Here is a 20,000-nt window from a genome sequence, read left to right on the forward strand (position 1 = left end):
GCGGCGTGTGTGTGTGTGTGTGTGTGTGTGTGTGTGTGTGTGTGTGTGTGTGTGTGTGTGTGAGTGTGTGTGTGTGTGTGAACGCGGGGATGGGGTGGGGGGGGAGACGGTGGTGAGGAAGCGGTAACCTAGGCAGCCATTTGGAGCGCAGCAGAGATGCACTGTACGGAGCAGAGCGTCTGTTCTGGGTACCACTGCTGCTACCGCTCAGGAAGACAGAGAGAAGAGAGAGAGAGAGGGAGAGAGAGAGAGGGAGAGATGGAGAGAGGGGGAGAGAGAGAGGGAGAGAGAGGGAGAGAGAGAGAGAGGGAGAGATGGAAAGAGAGGGAGAGAGGGAGAGAGGGGGAGAGAGAGAGGGAGAGAGAGGGAGAGAGAGAGTGTGTGGAGAGACGGAGCGACTGAATCGCCCACACAGAGCCCTGACAGGAGGGACGCCCTGTACGTACTGTAGAGAGCACACACACACACACACACACATGCTAATGTATGCACACACGTACTGGCAGACAAGCACACACACACACACACACACACATGCATGCACACACATCCACACTCACACACATATACACACATTGAGGAATGTAAGTATAATTCCCCATTGCACATGGAGATGACAGGAGCTACTTGGACGCCTGTCAGCTTCTGTTTGCCTGCCCAAGAGGATGTGTGTGAGCGTGCGTGTGCGTTTGTGTGTGTGTGTGTGTGCACATGTGTGTGTGTATTCATGTTTGTGCGTTCAAACTGTGGGTGGCTGTGCATTTGTGGCTGAATATGTGTGACTGGCGTGCACCTTTGTATCCCTACAGTGCACCCATTTCTGGCATGTTTGTGTTTACAGTTTTGTTTGTTTGTTTGCTTGTTTGTGTATCTCCCATATGCGTGGTGCCCATGTCACTGAACACACAGCACTGTGTCTTTCCGGCTCTTCAACTACTTCTTCATTATAGTGTGTGCCTTCAGTGAGCATGCTTCAGTGTGTGTGTGTGTGTGTGTGTGTGTGTGTGTGTGTGTGTGTGTGTGGTGTGTGTGTGAGTGTGTGTGTGTGCAGTGTGAGGTGAAAAAGAGAAGTAGTGGCGGGGGAGAGGGCAGGTGGCCGAACAATGGGTGTATTTGTGTGCATTTATAAAATGGCCAATCAAAGTCCATCTTAGTAACACATTCAGATCTAAGATCAATTAAGCAATGATAACACGAATAACCTTTTGCCCTGTTTTTATTGTCACTGTCTAAGCAATGGTTCATGAGCTTGTTTTAAACTTCACATTTGCCTCTAGAACTTTCCATGGAACTAAAGACTGAGTTGAGCCTGGGTTCTGCTTTCAACCTTGAATGGGAATAAGGATTAAGAGTTTTGGTTACAGCAAAATCCTGTGAAGTGTTGACCTTCTTCTAAAAACAATACACTTAGGAGTTGGATTGTATTATACACACACCATGGCTAAAGGAGTTGGACTGTTTTACACACACACACACACACACACACACACACACACACACACACACACACACACACACACACACACACACACACACACACACACACACACACACCATAGCTAAAGGCATTTGGGGCACACTCTACTTCCCTTACTGTGGTATATTATCAACTCAGCCACTGTCTCTCCTGTATACCTTCTGTGTGTGTGTGTGTGTGTGTGTGTGTGTGTGTGTGTGTGTGTGTGTGTATGAGAGAGAGTTTTCTCTGTGACCTATTTTACATAGCTTTTGATCATTGCCACCCTTTTGGGGGGAAGAGCACACTGCATTGTTCTCTCTTTAAACTATAAGAGGAGCTGTCACCTTTTCCTCACTACTGTAGACATGTACAACCCCCTTTCCAAAAAAGTGGGGAAGCTGTGTAAAATGTGAATAAAACAGAATGCTATGATTAGCAAACAATGTATATTTCGTTGAAAATAGTGCCACAAGGACAACATATCAACGATTACAAAAACCCCAGACAGCAAGTGGGCTCCTCGGTTTCCAAAACGTACAGACTGTTGTTAAAAGATATGAATCAACTTTTTTGAGCATCAATTTCAGAAGGAAAAATACTTTCTAAAAATCTTTTTTTTTCTAAATATTTCTGTTTTATGCCAATGTCATATGCTGCCTATATGCCCTTTTAGCAACTAAATATGGATTTACAAGAAGCAGACTATCACTAGCCTGGCTAGTGCCTACCACTTCTCAATGAGACGTGGCCTGGCAACCAAACCGAGTTCATTTTCACGTATTTTAAAAAAATGCCCAGATCCGTTCATTGGGCGCCACTGATGTCTATCAAATGCATCTGTGCATAGCTCATCATCCTCTTGCTTTCCCCCCTGTTCTGTAATTGGTCCCCTATCTCAGGCAAAAATTAAGGCGGTAGTTTCCAGGCTGCCTTAGCAGCGTGAATCAAATCGCGCGCAAGGCAGCATAGGAACACCCAGGCTAGATTATCACATACTGTTTTTAATTTCTGTTTTACTTAGCGTCCTAACTCTTTTTGCTAATAGGGTTGTACTACTACCCAGGGGGCAAATGGGGTTTTACAGACATGTGCTGCTGTAAAAGGTTGTCATGCAAAAATAAAATCTAGGATGTCCCAGGATCACAACCTGGGTGGCCAACCCGGTCAATAAGCTGCTGTTTGTGTGTTATCGCCCTTTTTATGCCCCATTATAAGTCTATGGACAAATATATTATGGGGTGAATAGGATAAAAATTTTACCAAATAGGTAACCCCACAAAAATTCCTTAGATGATTATTTACATTAAGGCAATACTTTTTTGTATTGCAAGTTTTTTTTAAATATCATTTACAAATATGTAAATGAGGCATAATATACTTAAATGTACGCAATAGCCTAATTATCAAAAGTTTGGCCTGTACCTTATGGGTAAATACAGTAAGAAACAGCCTGGGCTGAGCCTAACCTATATATTTTCTAGGATCTTACACCTTGTAGATATGATTTAATATGTGCTGAGACAAGTCTCACCTTCTTCCACAACATTTGACAATGAATCTCTCTATAGTATTTGCATTGTATTGTAATGCATTGATTCTCAATGTACACCCATGTAGCTTTAGGTTAGTGTAACCCAAAATTGTCTCATGTTAACATTCATTTTTATATGAAGCATAGCCGGACCTTTCACCAAAAGTTTGTTTGGTTGATAGAGGTGCACTTTAAGCCCCCCAAGCCCAAGGCTATAAATGTATGCAAATTCGTGCAAATTTCTTTTGATAATGGTTCATCTACATAAATGTATAAAGTATTTCAGAAAACTTGCAATACAAAAAAAGTAGTATCTTACAGTGAGTAATCATCTAAGGAATTTTTGTGGGAATATCTATTTGTTAAAATTGTTACCCTATTCACCCCATTATATATTCGTCCATAGACTTATAATGGGGCATAAAAAGGGTGATAACACACAAACAGCAGCTTATTGACCGGGTTGGCCACCCAGGTTGTGATCCTGGGACACCCTAGATTTTATTTTTGTATGACAACCTTTTACAGCAGCCCATGTGATGTCTGATTTCCCTAAAAAAGGGGGTTTTGCTCCCTGGGTATACTTCAATTACGGCAAAACAAGACCACAACTCAGGCTTTACCATTTCCCACATTCAAATGGGTGGACAAACATGAGGGTCACTACAGACATCCATATGGGAATAGAATAGAACAGAATAGAATAGAATAGAATATATACTTTTTTGAAATTCAGTTCTCTGCATTTAACCCAATTTAACCGAATTAGTGAACACACAGCACACAGTGAACACACAGTGAGGTGAATCACACAACCCAGAGCAGTGAGCTGCCTGCCCAACCAGCGGCGCTCGGGGAGCAGTGAGGGGTTAGGTGCCTTGCTCAAGGGCACTTCAGCCGTGGACTGGACGGGGATCGAACCGGCAACCCTCAGGTTACAAGTCCGAAGCCCTAACCAGTAGGCCACGGCTGCCCCATGGGTGGACAAACATGACGGTCACTACAGACATTCAAGTGAGTGGACAAACATGAGGGTCACTACAGACATTCAAATGGGTGTACAAACATGAGGGTCACTATAGGCCAGAGAGGTTTTAACAAACAGACTAGTGGGTGCAATTAGTCAGCGCGGCATGAACGGAGCTGCAGGCCCGAGCCCCTAAATGCTCCGTGTCACTCCGCATCAGTCCAGCAGCGGCTACTCTCAGCAGCGCTCAGCTCTGACAGACTGCTGACGCTGGCTTCTTGACATGTGTGGAGAAGAGGACGCGAGGGGAGGACTGGACAATGGGAAGTTTACATGTGCACGGTCAGTTTTCGTCAGTTTGAGGATCTGTGAGGATCAGTAATTTCCGGTGTGTATAAGCCGCAGGACAGTGTTTTATCCAAGTTAAAAGAAACAAAACCATATTAATACCATGTTAACTGTCCCCATGTAGCTGAAGCTGAAGAAATTTTGCTGAAGCTTAAGCTGAAGAAATGTTGCAAATACAATGTATAAGCTGTAGTTAATAGTTGGAAAATTAAGGTAGCTTCACTGAGGTCATGGAAAATGAATATAAATTGCAACTACATGATAATATACAAGATACACATACTGTACATTATTGTTTGGTTACGCTACATTCATACAGTACAGTATAAAACAATAGTGGCATATGGCTAAATCTGTACACTGGTATCTGGCTGGGTTTGTTTGGCTCTCACTTCCACAGAGCAGATCGCTTCCCAAAATAATGACATGGTGGGCGCGTTTTGAATTAAGAGCCTATTATCCCCACATGCTTGAGTAGTCACTGCTGTTCCAACACAGACAACCATCACAACTTTCACCCCATCTCCAGGCAGCCAATTGAATAAGTAGAAGTAGAAGCACTAGAAGGCAACGGCAATTATCACTCTGAAAGAACAAGACACTGCAAATAAATGAAAGATCTGATTAAATATGACAGTATTTACCTCAATTATTATTCCTTAGACTTATTAGCGGATGCTAATTCAAAAATGTATCTTTTTTTAAATCACATTCCAGGAGGCGACGACTAGGAGGATAAACAAATCTGCCTTTTGCATAAACATGAGGCAAAGTGCGACTCAGGTGAAGAGAGCCAGCGCTGGCTCTAGCAGGGCAGCCCAATTACTGTCCAAGTGGAGCGGAGCGAGAACCCACCGCAGGAACGGGAGCTGACCGCAGGCTCCGTCCACACGGAGTGTCCCTCCCAGACACCTGAGCCCCGAGCCCTGGCTGAGGGCTCTGCCGACTATCCCGCGTGTGTGTGTGTGAGTGTGTGTGTGTGTGTGTGTGTGTGTGTGGGCTATAAATAAAATCCCCACCATTCAGAGAGTTCAGCGCAGCGGTCATTCAACCAAGAAGTCATCTCCCAGATCATTCACTTAGAAATCATTCCATTATTATCCTGCATTTCCTCAGTTCATGTGCAAGCAGTAGTAGACGCTCTTTGTACAGTAGTGACACATTTGCTGTGACTATAAAGTGCATATTTCTATTTAAGGGATTACAGCCCAAACATACAAACACAGACATGTGTGTAGTTGGCACAGATCTTATAACAAATATACACACATCCATCAACACATATCACATGGCACATCCATCACCATATATCACATGGCACATCCATCACCATATATCACATGGCACATTCATCAACACATATCACATGGCACATCCATCAACATATATCACATGACACATTCATCAACACATATCACATGGCACATCCATCAACATCCATTACTGTATGTCACATCCTTCCACCCCAGCTGCCCCTGGTCACTGTGAGTTGGTGTGAGTGTGAGGACGGAGGTAGAGTAGCTGAAGCAGCTCTTACCAGCACAGTAGGGATGGCCGTCACCAGGGAGTACACCAGCACTGGGGGAGCCTTGCTCTCGTCCTCCGGTCCCGGGTAGGGCTTGGAGAAGGTCTTGTCGAAGCAGAAGAAGCCCTGGACGTGGACGGGGAACGTGTCCGTGTACTCAAAGTAGTACGCCAGGAGAACCGTCCCGGCCATGATCACCAGCTGGAAGTAGAACATGGTTCCACTTTTAGAGCGCAGAACGGACGAGAGACATTAAGACAGAGAGGCGCGCGGGAGATCCGTGTGGACGGCGGCGGCGGAGGAGAGGGGAGAGCGGAGGAGAGAGGAGGCGCGGAGAGAGGAGACGCGGGCGCTGGAGGAGGAGGGGTGAGGGGAGGGAGGCGCGCTAAAAAAGCTGGAGCTCCCCAGAGGAGCGGCGCAGTCTTGCTCAACGTGTGAGAATGAGTGTAGCAGGAGGCGCGCGGAGAGAGCATGCCTGACAGAGATGGAGAGAGAGAGAGAGGGGGAGAGAGAGAGAGAGAGGGGGAGAGAGCGAGAGAGAAAGAGAGAGAGAGAGCGCGCGGTTAGGATCCACACGCGCGCATCTCCAGGAGCTGAAGGAAGAACCAAAAATAAAACTGCACAGATGCACGCAGAGAAATGCAAAAGAAGAAGAAGAAAAACAACAGCACAAACAGCGCAGGAGAGGGACGGGAAAATAATGAGTGGAGGAGAGAGAAAGACGGAGGGAGAGGAAGGAAGACAAGGATGTGAGTGTGAGAGAGAAAGAGAGAGAGAGAGAGAAAAAAGAAAGAGAGGGGAGGATGCAGAAGGAGTGTAAGTGTGGGGGAGAGAACCAAGAGGATGAAGGGAGGGCTGTGTGCATCTGCGCTTCTCTCTCTCTCTCTCTCCCCCACTATGAAGGAGTGTGTGGGTTGTGACTGTGTGAGCATATGTGTGCTTGTGTGCTAGCTGTAGGAATATACTGAATGAATCAACTGCCTAAAGGGCACAGTAAGTGCATGGATGAATTAAATGGTATGACATTGGCCAATAACAGAGAGAATCACAGAACACAATTAACCCAGCAGTATGCAGAGCACACAAACACAGTGATCTCACTGGTCACACTGAGGAGGAAATATTGGGAGGCACATCCTCGTGAAATCTTTGGATGAAGGTGCAGAAGTTGGGAAAAGAAAACAGGAAATACAGGGAGGCTATAACTCAATTTATTATAAGATCCAGTCTGGCATAAATGTCATTCACTGAATTGATGTCAAGATAAAAGCTGTTGCCAAGATGAGCAATAGAACTGCCCTTTTCATGGCATTTTGGTCATATAAGAACCAAATGACTAGAAAATTGCTTTAAGTAGTGTTGAAAATCTTGATGATATACAATCACAAGTGACAGATCAAGTGTTTCGACCACCAGTTTCAAAAGAACTTTCCAGAACCCAATTGAGGGCAGCCAGCCACCGCTTTAAAAGGAGCCCTGGAGGAGGCTGAAGGAGCCAGAGAAAGAAAGGCTCCATAATGGAGGTGAATCCCGACTGAGAGAGAGCCCTCTGTGTGCTGCCAACTTCAAAGCAGCCTCACAGTCTCCTTTTGACGCAGTCAGAGGAGAAGCACAACGCAGACCCTTTAATCTTCCCCTGTGAATCGGCTCCATAATTTAGCTGCTTACTGTCGTCTGTTTGTCAGCTCACGAGTGGCAACAACGGAGCAGGAATTAGGCTATAAAAAGCCGCCGATAAACGTGCTTTGGTAATAACAGAGCTTTGGGAAGTGCATTATGTCCCTATTAGTGGCACAGTTTACAAACCTTTGTCCCTGTTAGCTTTACAGGTCCTCTCCTAAAAGAGCATTCACACCATTTACACCACATTTGGGGGGAAAAAATGCTTTTAGAAATACTTCAAATATCGTACAGCTAATAAATGGTTTGTATGAGAGTCTGACTGGTCAGTAGTTTCAGTGGTAGGGCTTCCACAGAGTTCCACAGTGTTAAGAGACCCACTACAGTATATCTCTGGAACTCTAATCTTAGAAAATATAATTAGGAGGAAGTCCATATAGAAAAAGGTCTTAAAAACGGTCAAATAACAGGTGCAATAAAGAAGCTAATATGGCTACAATTTATTCCCTTATTATTCTGTGCTCTGGACTGTAGATTGAAAAAACCAAACGGTGGCCTGTGGATGACATAGTGCTCCTCTGACTGGGGGAAACAGTTGCACACAGACAGATACGACACCAATTTATTCAACAGCGCAACCCCCTGTGGGTGCAGTGGCACAACTCACAGTAGACATTTTATCCTTGCAATGCACTTGAAACTGTTATAAAATAAGTTGCATTTCATAAATTAGCATTTTAAAACAAAACCCTGTTTCATTCAGGACCCCTGAAGAATGCCTCAAAATGCCAAATGAGGGCAGAGTTGATAACATTGTTTTAAACAGCATATATTGGATTGATATAGATGACTAATTAGCCACTGGGATCCTGAGGAAACGCTTCATTCCGACCTAATTAGTGCACTTGAGTGAGCTGTCTCCACATTAACAGTGGAGAGACACAAACCAGTCCAGATCCAGGCACTCATTTCCACTGCGGATGGTGAAGCCTGCGAGTTGGGATTATAATGCGAGTTGGGACGATAATGATTCATCGCGTTCACTAAAATCTCAGCTAGTGGCTCCAGTGAGTCATCGGTTACCCATGCTTCTATCCGTGACACTTTACTTATCACTTTCGCTGAGCTCCCAGCATCCCTTCACGTTGGCACACGCATACTTGTGGTTAATGTCACAGCATTACTGGCTTTGCCAGATACTGTTTCACCACAAACTTCTCTTTTAAAAAAAACAAAACAAAACAAAACAAAAAAACAAATATTCTGCTAATCATAAATAATTAAAGATGCTATAGAAATGTATTAAAGATGATGTCATTAACTGAGTTTACAGGGTGATGATTGACAGGCGTCAATGTCACCACACCAGGATGGGACACCTGGGTGACCCTCTTGTGATTGGGTCACTGGCAGGGTGCTCTGTTTTACAATGCAAATGAGGGACCACATGCCTGTCGTGGGTGCGACTGCATTGTGCTCCAACAAAGGCGGAGCAGATGGTGTAAAAGTCAAATAGAAAGTCACAAGGTGGAGATGTTATACCCCGACTGACCACAGCATAGCAAATGATGCTGTTCAGGCGGTCAGGTGCCAGCGAGAGCTTCATTATGTATTAACAATATTGAGAGCTTTATCTGTGACCTGAATAAGCTTGTGTTTGGAAATGAATCACCATGGCATGGATAAACAAACACGCTTACCAAATGGCTCCTAGAGTTTGTATGATTTACACTTCATAACACATTACTAAATGAAAGGACTGTCAAGAGGATGAATAATTACGCAATCTCATTGTTAAGAGGTGTGTACAAAACAGCCTTTTCTCTATTTATGGACTGTCCTCAAAATGTTCTCAAACTACTCCCCAAATTGAGCTGAAGAGACCATAAAGCTTTCAGCTGATTAAATACGACCAGAGGTTCCTGTGACCTGATTTTTTTTTTTTACTTAGGCTGTTTACTCACTTAGTCAATTTTAGCCTGCCTGAATATTTCATAGCCGTGCCTGTACCGCTCTAAGTTAAGGCACTGCAGCGACTCTATCCGTTTGTCAGCTAATGACATTCCAGACACTGGCCTCGGAGATGAAGGATTCAACACAGAGAGAGTGTGATTAAGGAGCGAGAGAGAGAGAGAGAGAAAGAGAGAGAGAGGGAGAGGGAGGGAAAAAGAGAAAAGACAGATAGACAGAAAGAGTAAGTAGGATAGATGTTTGGCTCCCTAAGGAAGACATACTTGTATGAATTCACAAAGTCCTTGCCAAGTCGATGCAAGCCAGAATTAATCCGATGATAAATATAAAATGGTTTCTCAGTTTCTCCGTTGCGGGCGTAAAGATCACATCTGCTCTAATTATTGGACGAGTGAACAGCATTAACACTGGCTCTCTGTGGGGGTCCCTGAAGGACTCCAAGAAGTGTGAATCCGTCTAACTCGCTCATATCTCACACTGAACGCTGATTTGATCACAGGCGCATATCTCCCTTCAGTCCTTTTATTTATAGAACAGGGAACCGAGACGCGAATAAAACTTCTAATGCAAAAATCTTCAGATCACAGATATGCCACATCCTACACAATGTGTTTGCAGGGTGTACACATCACTGGTATGCATGTACAACGTGTGTACTGTGCAGTGTGCACCATGTTATAAAACATCAAGTTGCATGCAGGTGACTCCTGCTGCCGTGAAACTACTGAATAATAAAGAAGAGCGCGGATTAGAGAGATCATACTCGTTTTCTTGCTGATTCAAAAATCACCTGACCCATGAATAATTCTCAAAAATAATTTCTCTCATGTGATGCGCGCATAGGGACCCCGCTGTCTTATTTATGTATGCATGCTCCAGTTTTGGCTTCGGAAGAAGCCCCGTGTGCCACCTAGTGGCAGAACAGAGCACTGCGCAACGTGGACAAAAGGAGCAGATGAGGGAGAATGATGAGTGTCGTTGGGTGCGCAGGAGAGAGACAGATGGAGACATCACGGTGAGAGACACATGGTGGCACTGTTGATACATATTGGATTAGAGATCTCCTTACCGAACAGACACTGAAGCACTTAGAGTGGAGACAAAGTAATGGAGTGCAAGACAAAGATGACACTTGTATGTAGGCAGATGAAAGATTTCATTCTCCTTCTCTCTCTCTCTCTCCCTCTTTCTCTCTCTCTCTCTTTATCTCTAGGAGAGACGCCTACTGTCTCTCGCCCCTGTCTCTACCCTTCCCCCACCGTTATTGTTCTCCTGTGATCTTTCTTCTTTGTCAAACTTCCCCTGTTCCCTTCATCTCTTGTATCTCTCATGTATGCTGTTCTCCAGTGCTCCCCAGGCTGCCTCTTAGTCTCACCAGCTGTAGTCTCCCCACCACCACAAGTGCCAGCACAAGGCTGCTCCAGTAACACAGCACTCAGCACACGACACGACACACAGCACACAGTATACAACATACAGTACACAACACACAGCACACGACACAGTGTACAAAATACAGTACACAACATACAGTACACAACACAGTACACAACACACGACACAGTACACAACACAGTACACAACACACAGTACACGACACACAGCACACAATAAACAACACACAGTACACGACATACAACACACAACATACAGTACACAGCACACAGCACACAATACAACACACAACACACAATACAACACACAACACACAGTACACAACACAGCACACAACACACAACACAGCACACAGCACACAACACACCACACACAACACACAGTACACAACACAGCACACAACACACAGCACAGAGTACAATGGCTATATATAGAGCTGGAAGACATCCTCAGGAGAGAGTGAGCACACTGCAAAGCAGCCCTTCATGCGACCTCAACCCTTTGAAAGTAACACTGAGCATCCACAGTATAGCACATGCTATAAAGGTCTGGGATATTTATGTGTTTTTCTATAGACGTATAATGTGCAAGACGTATAGAAGGGGGAGGAGGCGGAAAAGAGAATATCAGACGAATGCAAATGTGAACTCCTCTGAGCACTCAGGTTCCACCATCCCCAGGAGCAGGCAGTTACGCAAAGCTCATATGCTTTTAAAAACATCTGTTTTGTCTGTGTGTGTGTGTGTGTGTGTATGTGTGTGTGTGTGTGTGTGTGTGTGTGTGTGTGTGTGTGTGTGTGTGTCAGACAGAGAGAGAGAGAGAGAGAGAGAGTTTGTAAGAGGCCTCTTTTGATCTCTAATTCCTTATCAATGAGCATTATACCCCATCTTGCTACCTGAGAAGATAACCATGTCCCTTATCACGGTCTCATCATAGCTCTTATCATAGTGGAGTGAACTGTCAATAACTGTAAAGATTTGTTCAGGGCACATATGCATTTCCATAATACTCTTTCTTTTGACAAACACTGGAAGCCAAGAATGAAGGATGGTGGCGTTCATAATACCAACAATAAATATTTAAAGAAACCTGCCTCTTCAAACTTTAAACTATTCATTTGTTTGGCAACGTTACAGATAAAAAAACTCTCATCTGGTGACATCATTCAGGTATGGAGTTTGAGAGGGCTTATTAAATGATTAAAAAGATGCCTTTGGCAACATAAGGCAAAGTTGCCGTTCGGAAATTACACTCTGGTGGCTGGATGAGCGAAGCGGCTGACTTTTTTTTAATCCTTTCTGAGAGTTGGCAGCCGTCTCAAAGTAAACACTCATTTATGAAGTGCGGGGCTGCGCTCTAATCCGCCCTAATCCCAGATCCAGTGATAGACGCGTTCTCACAGCGCTCTGTGGAGGAGCGGAATCAAACCGAGACCAGATGAGACGAGATGGCCACACGAGGAAGAGGAGGAGGAAGAGGAGGAGGAGGAGAAAGAGGAGGAGGAGGACAAAGAGGAGGAGGAGGAGGAGGAGGAGGAGTAGGTGGAGAAAGAGGAGGAGGAGGAGGAGGAGGAGGAGGAAGAGGAGGAGGGGGGCACGTTATCAAACCAACTTAATAATGAGATGCAAATGCGGAACAGGAAATGGCAAGCCGCAGGGGGAAAGGCAAGCGCCACAGTCTCTTAAATTCTCCCTCTCCATCTCAGACGTCAGCCCGCCAGATTACACACACACTGAGTCACACTGCAGCGGACGCTAAAGCCGATCTGTCCAGTGGCGCGCCACTGCCCGTTTGGCCCACATCTGGCCCTGATACGGCCCGCATGTGGCAGACCTGGTCCACATCTGTCCAGCTGCTCTCTGGGAAACTCCTGGGGTTAGCCGCTCGCCCCAGCCTCCCCTCTCCCACAATGCACTCTGTCTCCATCTCTGAATTTATAGTGCAGTGCTGGAACATCCAACTAATGGACTAAGATGTCACTATAGTAACTAGTAAGTAAGGTGTGTTTTGAGGTGATTGCAATGCTAACATTAGCCTACATCAATGGTGTGTGTGTGTGTGTGTGTGTGTGTGTGTGTGTGTGGTGCCGCGGGCGGTTATCTTGGGCATGACGGGTACGCGGGCACAGGCGTCGGCTGAGCGTGCCAGCTGAAGAGCGTGTTAATTAGAGGGATTAATTAGGAGGCACTTGTGAGGGGTTTGGTCCCCGGAGTCATCTGGAGTTGAGGGAGGAGGAGCGCTTTAGGGACGAATGAAACAGAGAGGAACAGAAAGGGCTCATGCAGTTGGGGGAGCTGAGCAGTATCTCCTTGGTGTGCTGGCCGCCTCTGACTGACCTGGGGTGCGTTTCCCAAAACAATACTGTAGTTGCTAACCTGTTGGTTGGTAATGGGAAATTGCATCGCAACCAACAAAGTGGTTTGGAAACGCACCCCTGAACAACACACTGAAAGGGAAAAATCACAGACATAACTAAAGAAATGGTGCACAATACAATGCAATGCATTGCAAACGATCACAAGTCCACAGCAGTGGGCATGTGCATGTGCAGTGGAATGGTCATATTTGTATTCTGAGACTTCACTGCGACTGACAGGCTGGCCAGCTCATGGGCCCTGGACGCTAATCTCAGCACCAGCCTGCTGTTTGAGGAACAAGACGTGCTCACACGTGCTCTGTAGAGATCCCCTTTAAAACTACGCAGGACTCCCGGCCCACAAGTGGGTTTTGGCCATGTGCTGTAAATGCAGGCTGTGCTCTCTATTGACTGAGAAGGAAACAGAAGCTCCCGTGAGGACCAGGCAGACAGACAAATAGCCAGACACACACACAGAGAGTGCAGAGAGCAGAGACTCAAATCAATACTGTTGATTTAGAGTGAGTACACCAGCAGAGGTCATAAAAGCTCCCATTTATATCTGAGAGTTTCCCCTGCTGAGACCACCCCTGCCCTGCCCATTCAGATGACCAGATGGACAAACAGACCACAGACGGACGCTCAATACTGCTCTACTCAATACTGCTCTATTTCAACGGACTCCAGCTTTAACATGTCCAACAAGCATAACCAACGAAACCAAAGCACAGATGGAAGTATTTGTCAGAATGAAAAATAGAAAGTGGCTTTCAAAGACTGCCATTGATATGAAGCAGTATGGCAGTGGCATTGGTAAGGATATACTGGACCCAGGACTCCCACGATCACAAGTGCCATATTGCTTTTATACGATAGTTTACTTTATGGTCTTACTCTATAACGATCAAATGTGATGTTCTAATATGGAATCGCCACTCTCTCGTTTTGATTTAATGGGATGTGCACGTCTGAGTGATCACTAGCAGTAAAGCGTCCGAGTGTGGATGTCCTGGGATGTCCCCACCCTGGATCGCCTCTCGTCCAATCAGAAATGAGCATAGTTTGAGCAGACCTCACTGTATAACGAGATGAAAACCCTGCAGCACTCAGCACTCACTCACCTCCACGAAGAGGAAGCACGGCACGATGTAGGTGCTGCTCTTCATCCCAGATCCTCCTCCAAAGTTCGTCCTAATTCCTGACACACCTAGCATCCTCCCACCGACGCCTGTCCTCATTCCCGACACACCTGGCATTCTGCCTCCTCTTCTGCCTCCAACCCTGTTTGTCCTTCACACCTAGAAAAACAGACACACGGATTACTAAAACAACACGCAGAACACACAAGCGTGTAGCACGGTGTGAGAGCTGCAAAAAGGAGCCAAAAAGAGGAACAAATATTAGGGATTTATTCATGCAATTTTATAGGAAATCAAACGGCACTACTTATCGCATGCTTGAATGACCTGAGTGCCTCGACATGTCAGCAGGAATATGTTATTAAATTAATGGCTGACTATCATTCAGGCTCTGAAACGGAAATGAGCTACAGTACCAAAGCATACGGCTGACGTGTATGACTCCTCAAACAGCAACAGAATCCCTAAGGTTGATGAAGACTTGAGGCAGACAAATACCCACCAACACCGCCCTACTGTATACTTGTTCAAATCTAAGATGGGGATTCTCATTCACGTCTTAACATGCTTAGAGCAGGAGCTCCAGTATTCTAAAAGTGCTAATTATTTCTGTCTGTGACCTACATTGTATTTTCAACACTCATTAGAATGACAGTGGTTCTGTGCGGTAGTGAATTGTAGAACGTAATTGGGGTTAAATTTGGGCTGAATATTTCTGTGAAATAATGAGAAATCTGTGCTTCTTGTGCATTTGCCACGGTAGTCATAAAAATGACACAAATCAGTTATGGCTTCTGTGCTCCAGAAACAGGATTCCCCCCCCCCCCCCAATAACAAGATCAGTAATCTTGAAACAAGGTCAGATATTTTGAGAAGAAAGTCTCCAGTAAAGGTTCAAGTCCATTTCTCTTTATTCAAGAGTCCCAGAGGTGCTCTGACTGACCACAGCAGGTCGGCTGCACCAGTTCTGGAGTTGGAGTTTTTCTGTTTGTTTTGGGGCAGAAAATAGTGCAAGAGTTTCAATACAAATAAGATGTCAGTTAATGATGTTCTATGAGGAAATGTCTCCTCCCCTTTTAAAGCTGCCATTGGTGGAGCTCCTTTTGATGCTTAATTGAAATCTGAAATCAGTGATTTAGGCATTTTATAGCCAAAGGCTGGTGTCTATTCCTAACCACCATCGCAATGTTTTTTTCCAAATCACTGCACTTTTTGCAACCACTTCTCTTTCGCACTTCCCATCCAAAAAAGAAAGTGAGACCACACAGCTAAAGTATCAAATACCCTCATTGCTAGTTTGCAGTCTACATATAAGTCTCAGAACCCCTGTGGAGAGCGATAAGCTGTCACAGTTATGGATGGAACATCTTCCAATCAATCACAACTTCCTTCTTAAATAAGAGTGATTCTCGCACATCCACCAAAGGCCCCCAACAGAGCTGTGAGATGGAGATGTCTGACAGAGAACTTAATGGACCACCCAGCATATGCAAACAAACACACCGGGATTCTCAGACGTCAAAAGCAAATACGCTCACCACACATAACAACAAAACTGCACAGTGAGATAATGCTACAGTGCATATAACCCACTTTACCATCTTATGCGTACTCTGCATCAAATGTATGCTCGTCATACATACAGTACAGTACAACCTCACAGTCATACAACCTCACATTCATGCAATCTCATGTGCATGCCCACGCATGTTCTCTAATAGTCGATGTCTCCTACATAATGTATTTAAGAATATTTACATATTTAACATTCATATATTGTACCACTCCTTTCTTAATCACTGCACATATTATTCGATAAGAAACAGCATAATTTATGTTCCAATACTTGATCTATAGTGCTTAAATAATACTTTGCACTTCTGGTCAAATGCTATGGCTTTGTTCCCATACAGTGGCAATTAAACGTTTACTGTTTACTGTTTACTGCATGTACTGTTCTTCATCAACCATAAAAGATACATAATTTATACAATTCATCATGAAAGCTCGCCCTATACAAATGTTACACTCATACAAATACTCACACACACACAGGTAACGGTCCTACTATTACTTCTACAGGAGGGTAGGAAATCCACACACACACACAAACGCGCGCACACACACACACACACACACCTCTCAAGGAGTCAGTTAGAACCATCAGCATAAGCATGCTTCAGAGGCACCCCACTGACAGAGAGCGCAAAGCTTTCATCCCACTTCCAACACTGACGGAGAGAGAGAGAGAAAGAGAGAGAGAGGTAGAAAGAGAGAGACAGACAGACAGAGAGAGAGAGGGAAGTTGAGAGAGAGAGAGAGAGAGAGGTAGAGAGAGAGACAGACAGACAGAGAGAGAGAGGGAAGTTGAGAGAGAGAGGGAGAGAGAGAGAGAGAGAGAGAGAGAGAGAGAGAGAAAAGAGATGGCAAAAGGAGTATAACAGAGAGACAGAACGGGAACAGGGGAGAGCAGCACAAGATGAGGCTGAATAAGACATGAGGCTCCGGGAGAGACACACTCGCAGCCTCTACAGGCCCGCTGGCGAGCCACACACCACTAACATCTTGTAACTGTCAGCCTCTACAAGAGCCACCCTGCTAACACACACACACACACACACACACACACACACACACACACACACAACTGAAAGAGAATCGACAGCCATTGATTGAGCTGAAAGTGAACCAGATTGGAAGTGGAGATGTCACAACGTCTCAATAACTGATCTAGAGTCAGTATCAGATCTGAGCAGCCACAAGTGAAGCGTATCAGGCGGCAAAAACACTTTTATTTGAACAAATATTTGTCACCTGGTGACAGGCCCTCGAGAGATTATCTGTCGCGGCTCACAGATCGAAATCAGACGCCCTGGACCAGCGCCGATCAAAGCGAACGTGACCGCAATCCAGAAGCGTGCCATCCCAGACGAACGGGCATAAGCTGCGTGCCAGGCACCAGGGCTGACGTGCCATCTAAACACAGGAAGCAAGCTCATTCAACAAAGAGAATCTCGCTACGATGCCAACTACTGAGATGGCACTAACGTCGCTCTCCGCCCCACATGGCACAGGCAACCGCCCCGTCTGTCTACCGCCAACTCTGAACATGGACGTACGCCCAAAAATGTACACAGAGAAAGTGGCACTGACAAAAACACAGGATGCATGAAGTGCACACAGCGTTTCTAACTTATGGGAAGTAGGAGCTCGATGGCACTATAAGACCCCAACGTTGTCTTCCAGGCAACGCTGCCACCATCGAATTAAAGGCACCTAACCCTAACCTTAACCCATGCCTAACCCTAGCACCTTCCAGGCAGCACTGCCATGAATCTTGGGCTTAAAACACCAAGAAACGAAGTATGACCGCAATATCCATGAAGACACTGGCTTGTCATAAATCAGTTGTATTTGAATTGCTGTTTGATTTAGTTCCCTTTTATGTTTGTCACAGTTTGAGATTTTTTAATGAACACACTGAAGGCTGTGATCCTATTTTTAACTGATACCATCCATCCATCCATCCAGTTTCGTCAGTAATCAGTCACATTAGTTCAACACATTTAACCCTCTGAAGTGCTCATTAAAACTAGTGCCAGTGAATGACATTGGTTCAATCTTAGAATATTGAAACCATCACACTCACTCATTTGTCTCTGTCTGACCCTCACACACAAACACACACAGACACAGACACACACACACACTTTCATCCTCCTTCAAAGGACGGTGTGGTTTGATGGACAGACCTGCGTATCATGCACACCAGTAGTGTAGATTCAGCTCCTTAATACTCTGTATCCAGGTCATTCCTCATGTCTGCACGGTCTAAATTCTCATCTATTCTAGGCAATGGGGTAAGCAGCCCAGCACACACACACAAATGGGAACAGTGTCAAGATAAGGAAAAGCTCACATGAGGGAAATGTGCTCTAACCTAGAGACAGAGGCAGAGACAGAGGCAGGATGAGGGAATCACTTACAGTAGCAACTGTTTACTCTCAGTCCCAATGCAAACGGGGACACTAATAATATATAAAACACATGAATTATTTTTTGGGTTGGTGGTTTAGTATTAGGAATGAAAGATGGGGTCACACACACACACACACACACACACACACACACATACACACACACACACACACACACACACACACACACACACACACACACACACACAATCTCTTTCACACACACACACACACACACACACACGCACGCACACACACACACACACACGTATACACACACACACACACACACACACACACACACACACACACACACACACACACACACACACACACACAAACACACACACGACAAGACCACTCCCTTAGCTCCAACCAAGATGTTGCCAACTTGACACCCTGAAGACACACACACACACACACACACACACACACTAATTGGCCAGTAAAATATCTGAACGCTCTTGTCCTCCTTTGCTTTACATTATTTATCTGGGATGCAACCCAGCCTCTCATTTCTCTTTCATCTGTCTGTCCCTCCAGCTCAGTGGCTCCTAGGGTTGCAAAGGGGCGGAAAATTTCCGGTAAATTTCCGGAAACTTTCTGGAAATTTCCCATGGGAAGTTAAGATGGGGAATTTTGGAAATATTCAAAATTGTAAACTTTTATGGAATTACAGGAAATTAGGGAATAAATGGGAATTTAGGGGAATTTAGTTTTTTACTAGCAGCTTACATTTAGCTAGCCAAGACTGCCGTGAACACTGACTGAACTCGACTTGTTACAAAAATGTTTAATGAATTTATTTGAATCCTCGGTTGGCCAAAAAATAGCGACATTACATACATGTATGACCTCAAACCTCACAGATTGTGATTATTTTAAAAGTGCCAAGCTAAATCAGACCAGTAATATGACCATATGATTATTAACCATCCCATTAGATTTTATGCAAAATTACGTTCTTCCATTTGCATGAGGACAACAGTGATGACACGCCAAGAACTGGGCGACTCTGTTGGCAAACTTCCCCCAGTTTCCCACCAGTCATTCCCACATGAGATAACGTTTGCAATGACGTTTTCACCAGGAAAATTAGGTTTCCTATATGTCTAGTAGCCTATGTTGATTGTTGTGTGCATGTAATTGACCTGTGCAGGGTAGAAATTCAGCTGAATTTGCATTAAATCAGGTTGTTTTAACTAACATTATGCTGAAAGATAGTTTTTTCCAACTACATTAAGGTCTCTGTTATATGCTAACTTGCCAGATACAAGATTTCCAGTTTATTCCCATTAATTCCCATTTATTCCCGTTAATTCCCGTATATTCCCGTTAATTCCCATGGAAAGTTTCCAACTTTGAAAATTCCCGGAATTTTGCAACCCTAGTGGCTCCCAAACTTCTTTGGCTCCAGGCGTCCCACGAGCCTTGGACTATCGGCGGCATCCCTGAGCAAGCGTCACGGCACCCACTTTGCTCTAGCTGTGCATCCGGGTCACAGGCACAAAGAGCTCTGGGAGGACCTCAGCACTCAGCAGTCAATAGTCTCTCAGTCTCACACATCTCAACCTCACCTCAGACATCACCCATTCATGTACTTACAAACACACATGCACACGCACACGCACACACGCACACACACACACAAACAAAGAAACAGGACCAGGAACAGCTAAACCATACAACAAATCAACATGTTCAAAGATACC

At 44.9% G+C, this 20,000-nt stretch overlaps 1 protein-coding gene across 1 annotated transcript in view; it reads right to left on the bottom strand.

The window, feature by feature from the left end:
• The window catches only part of plppr2b (phospholipid phosphatase related 2b), a 38,737-nt gene that overhangs the window by 16,794 nt on the left and 1,943 nt on the right, over positions 1–20,000 (bottom strand). Inside the window, exons 3-4 of the mRNA XM_062548065.1 lie at positions 14,294–14,470; positions 5,843–6,031 (exon numbers count right to left, since the gene is read on the bottom strand). Of these exons, the coding sequence (XP_062404049.1) occupies positions 5,843–6,031; positions 14,294–14,428 (324 nt within the window). The 5' untranslated portion in view covers positions 14,429–14,470. The remainder of the gene's footprint in view (positions 1–5,842; positions 6,032–14,293; positions 14,471–20,000) is intronic.

This window comes from Sardina pilchardus, chromosome 1, assembly GCF_963854185.1.
Source record: "Sardina pilchardus chromosome 1, fSarPil1.1, whole genome shotgun sequence".
NCBI classification, from domain to species: Eukaryota; Metazoa; Chordata; class Actinopteri; order Clupeiformes; family Clupeidae; genus Sardina; species Sardina pilchardus.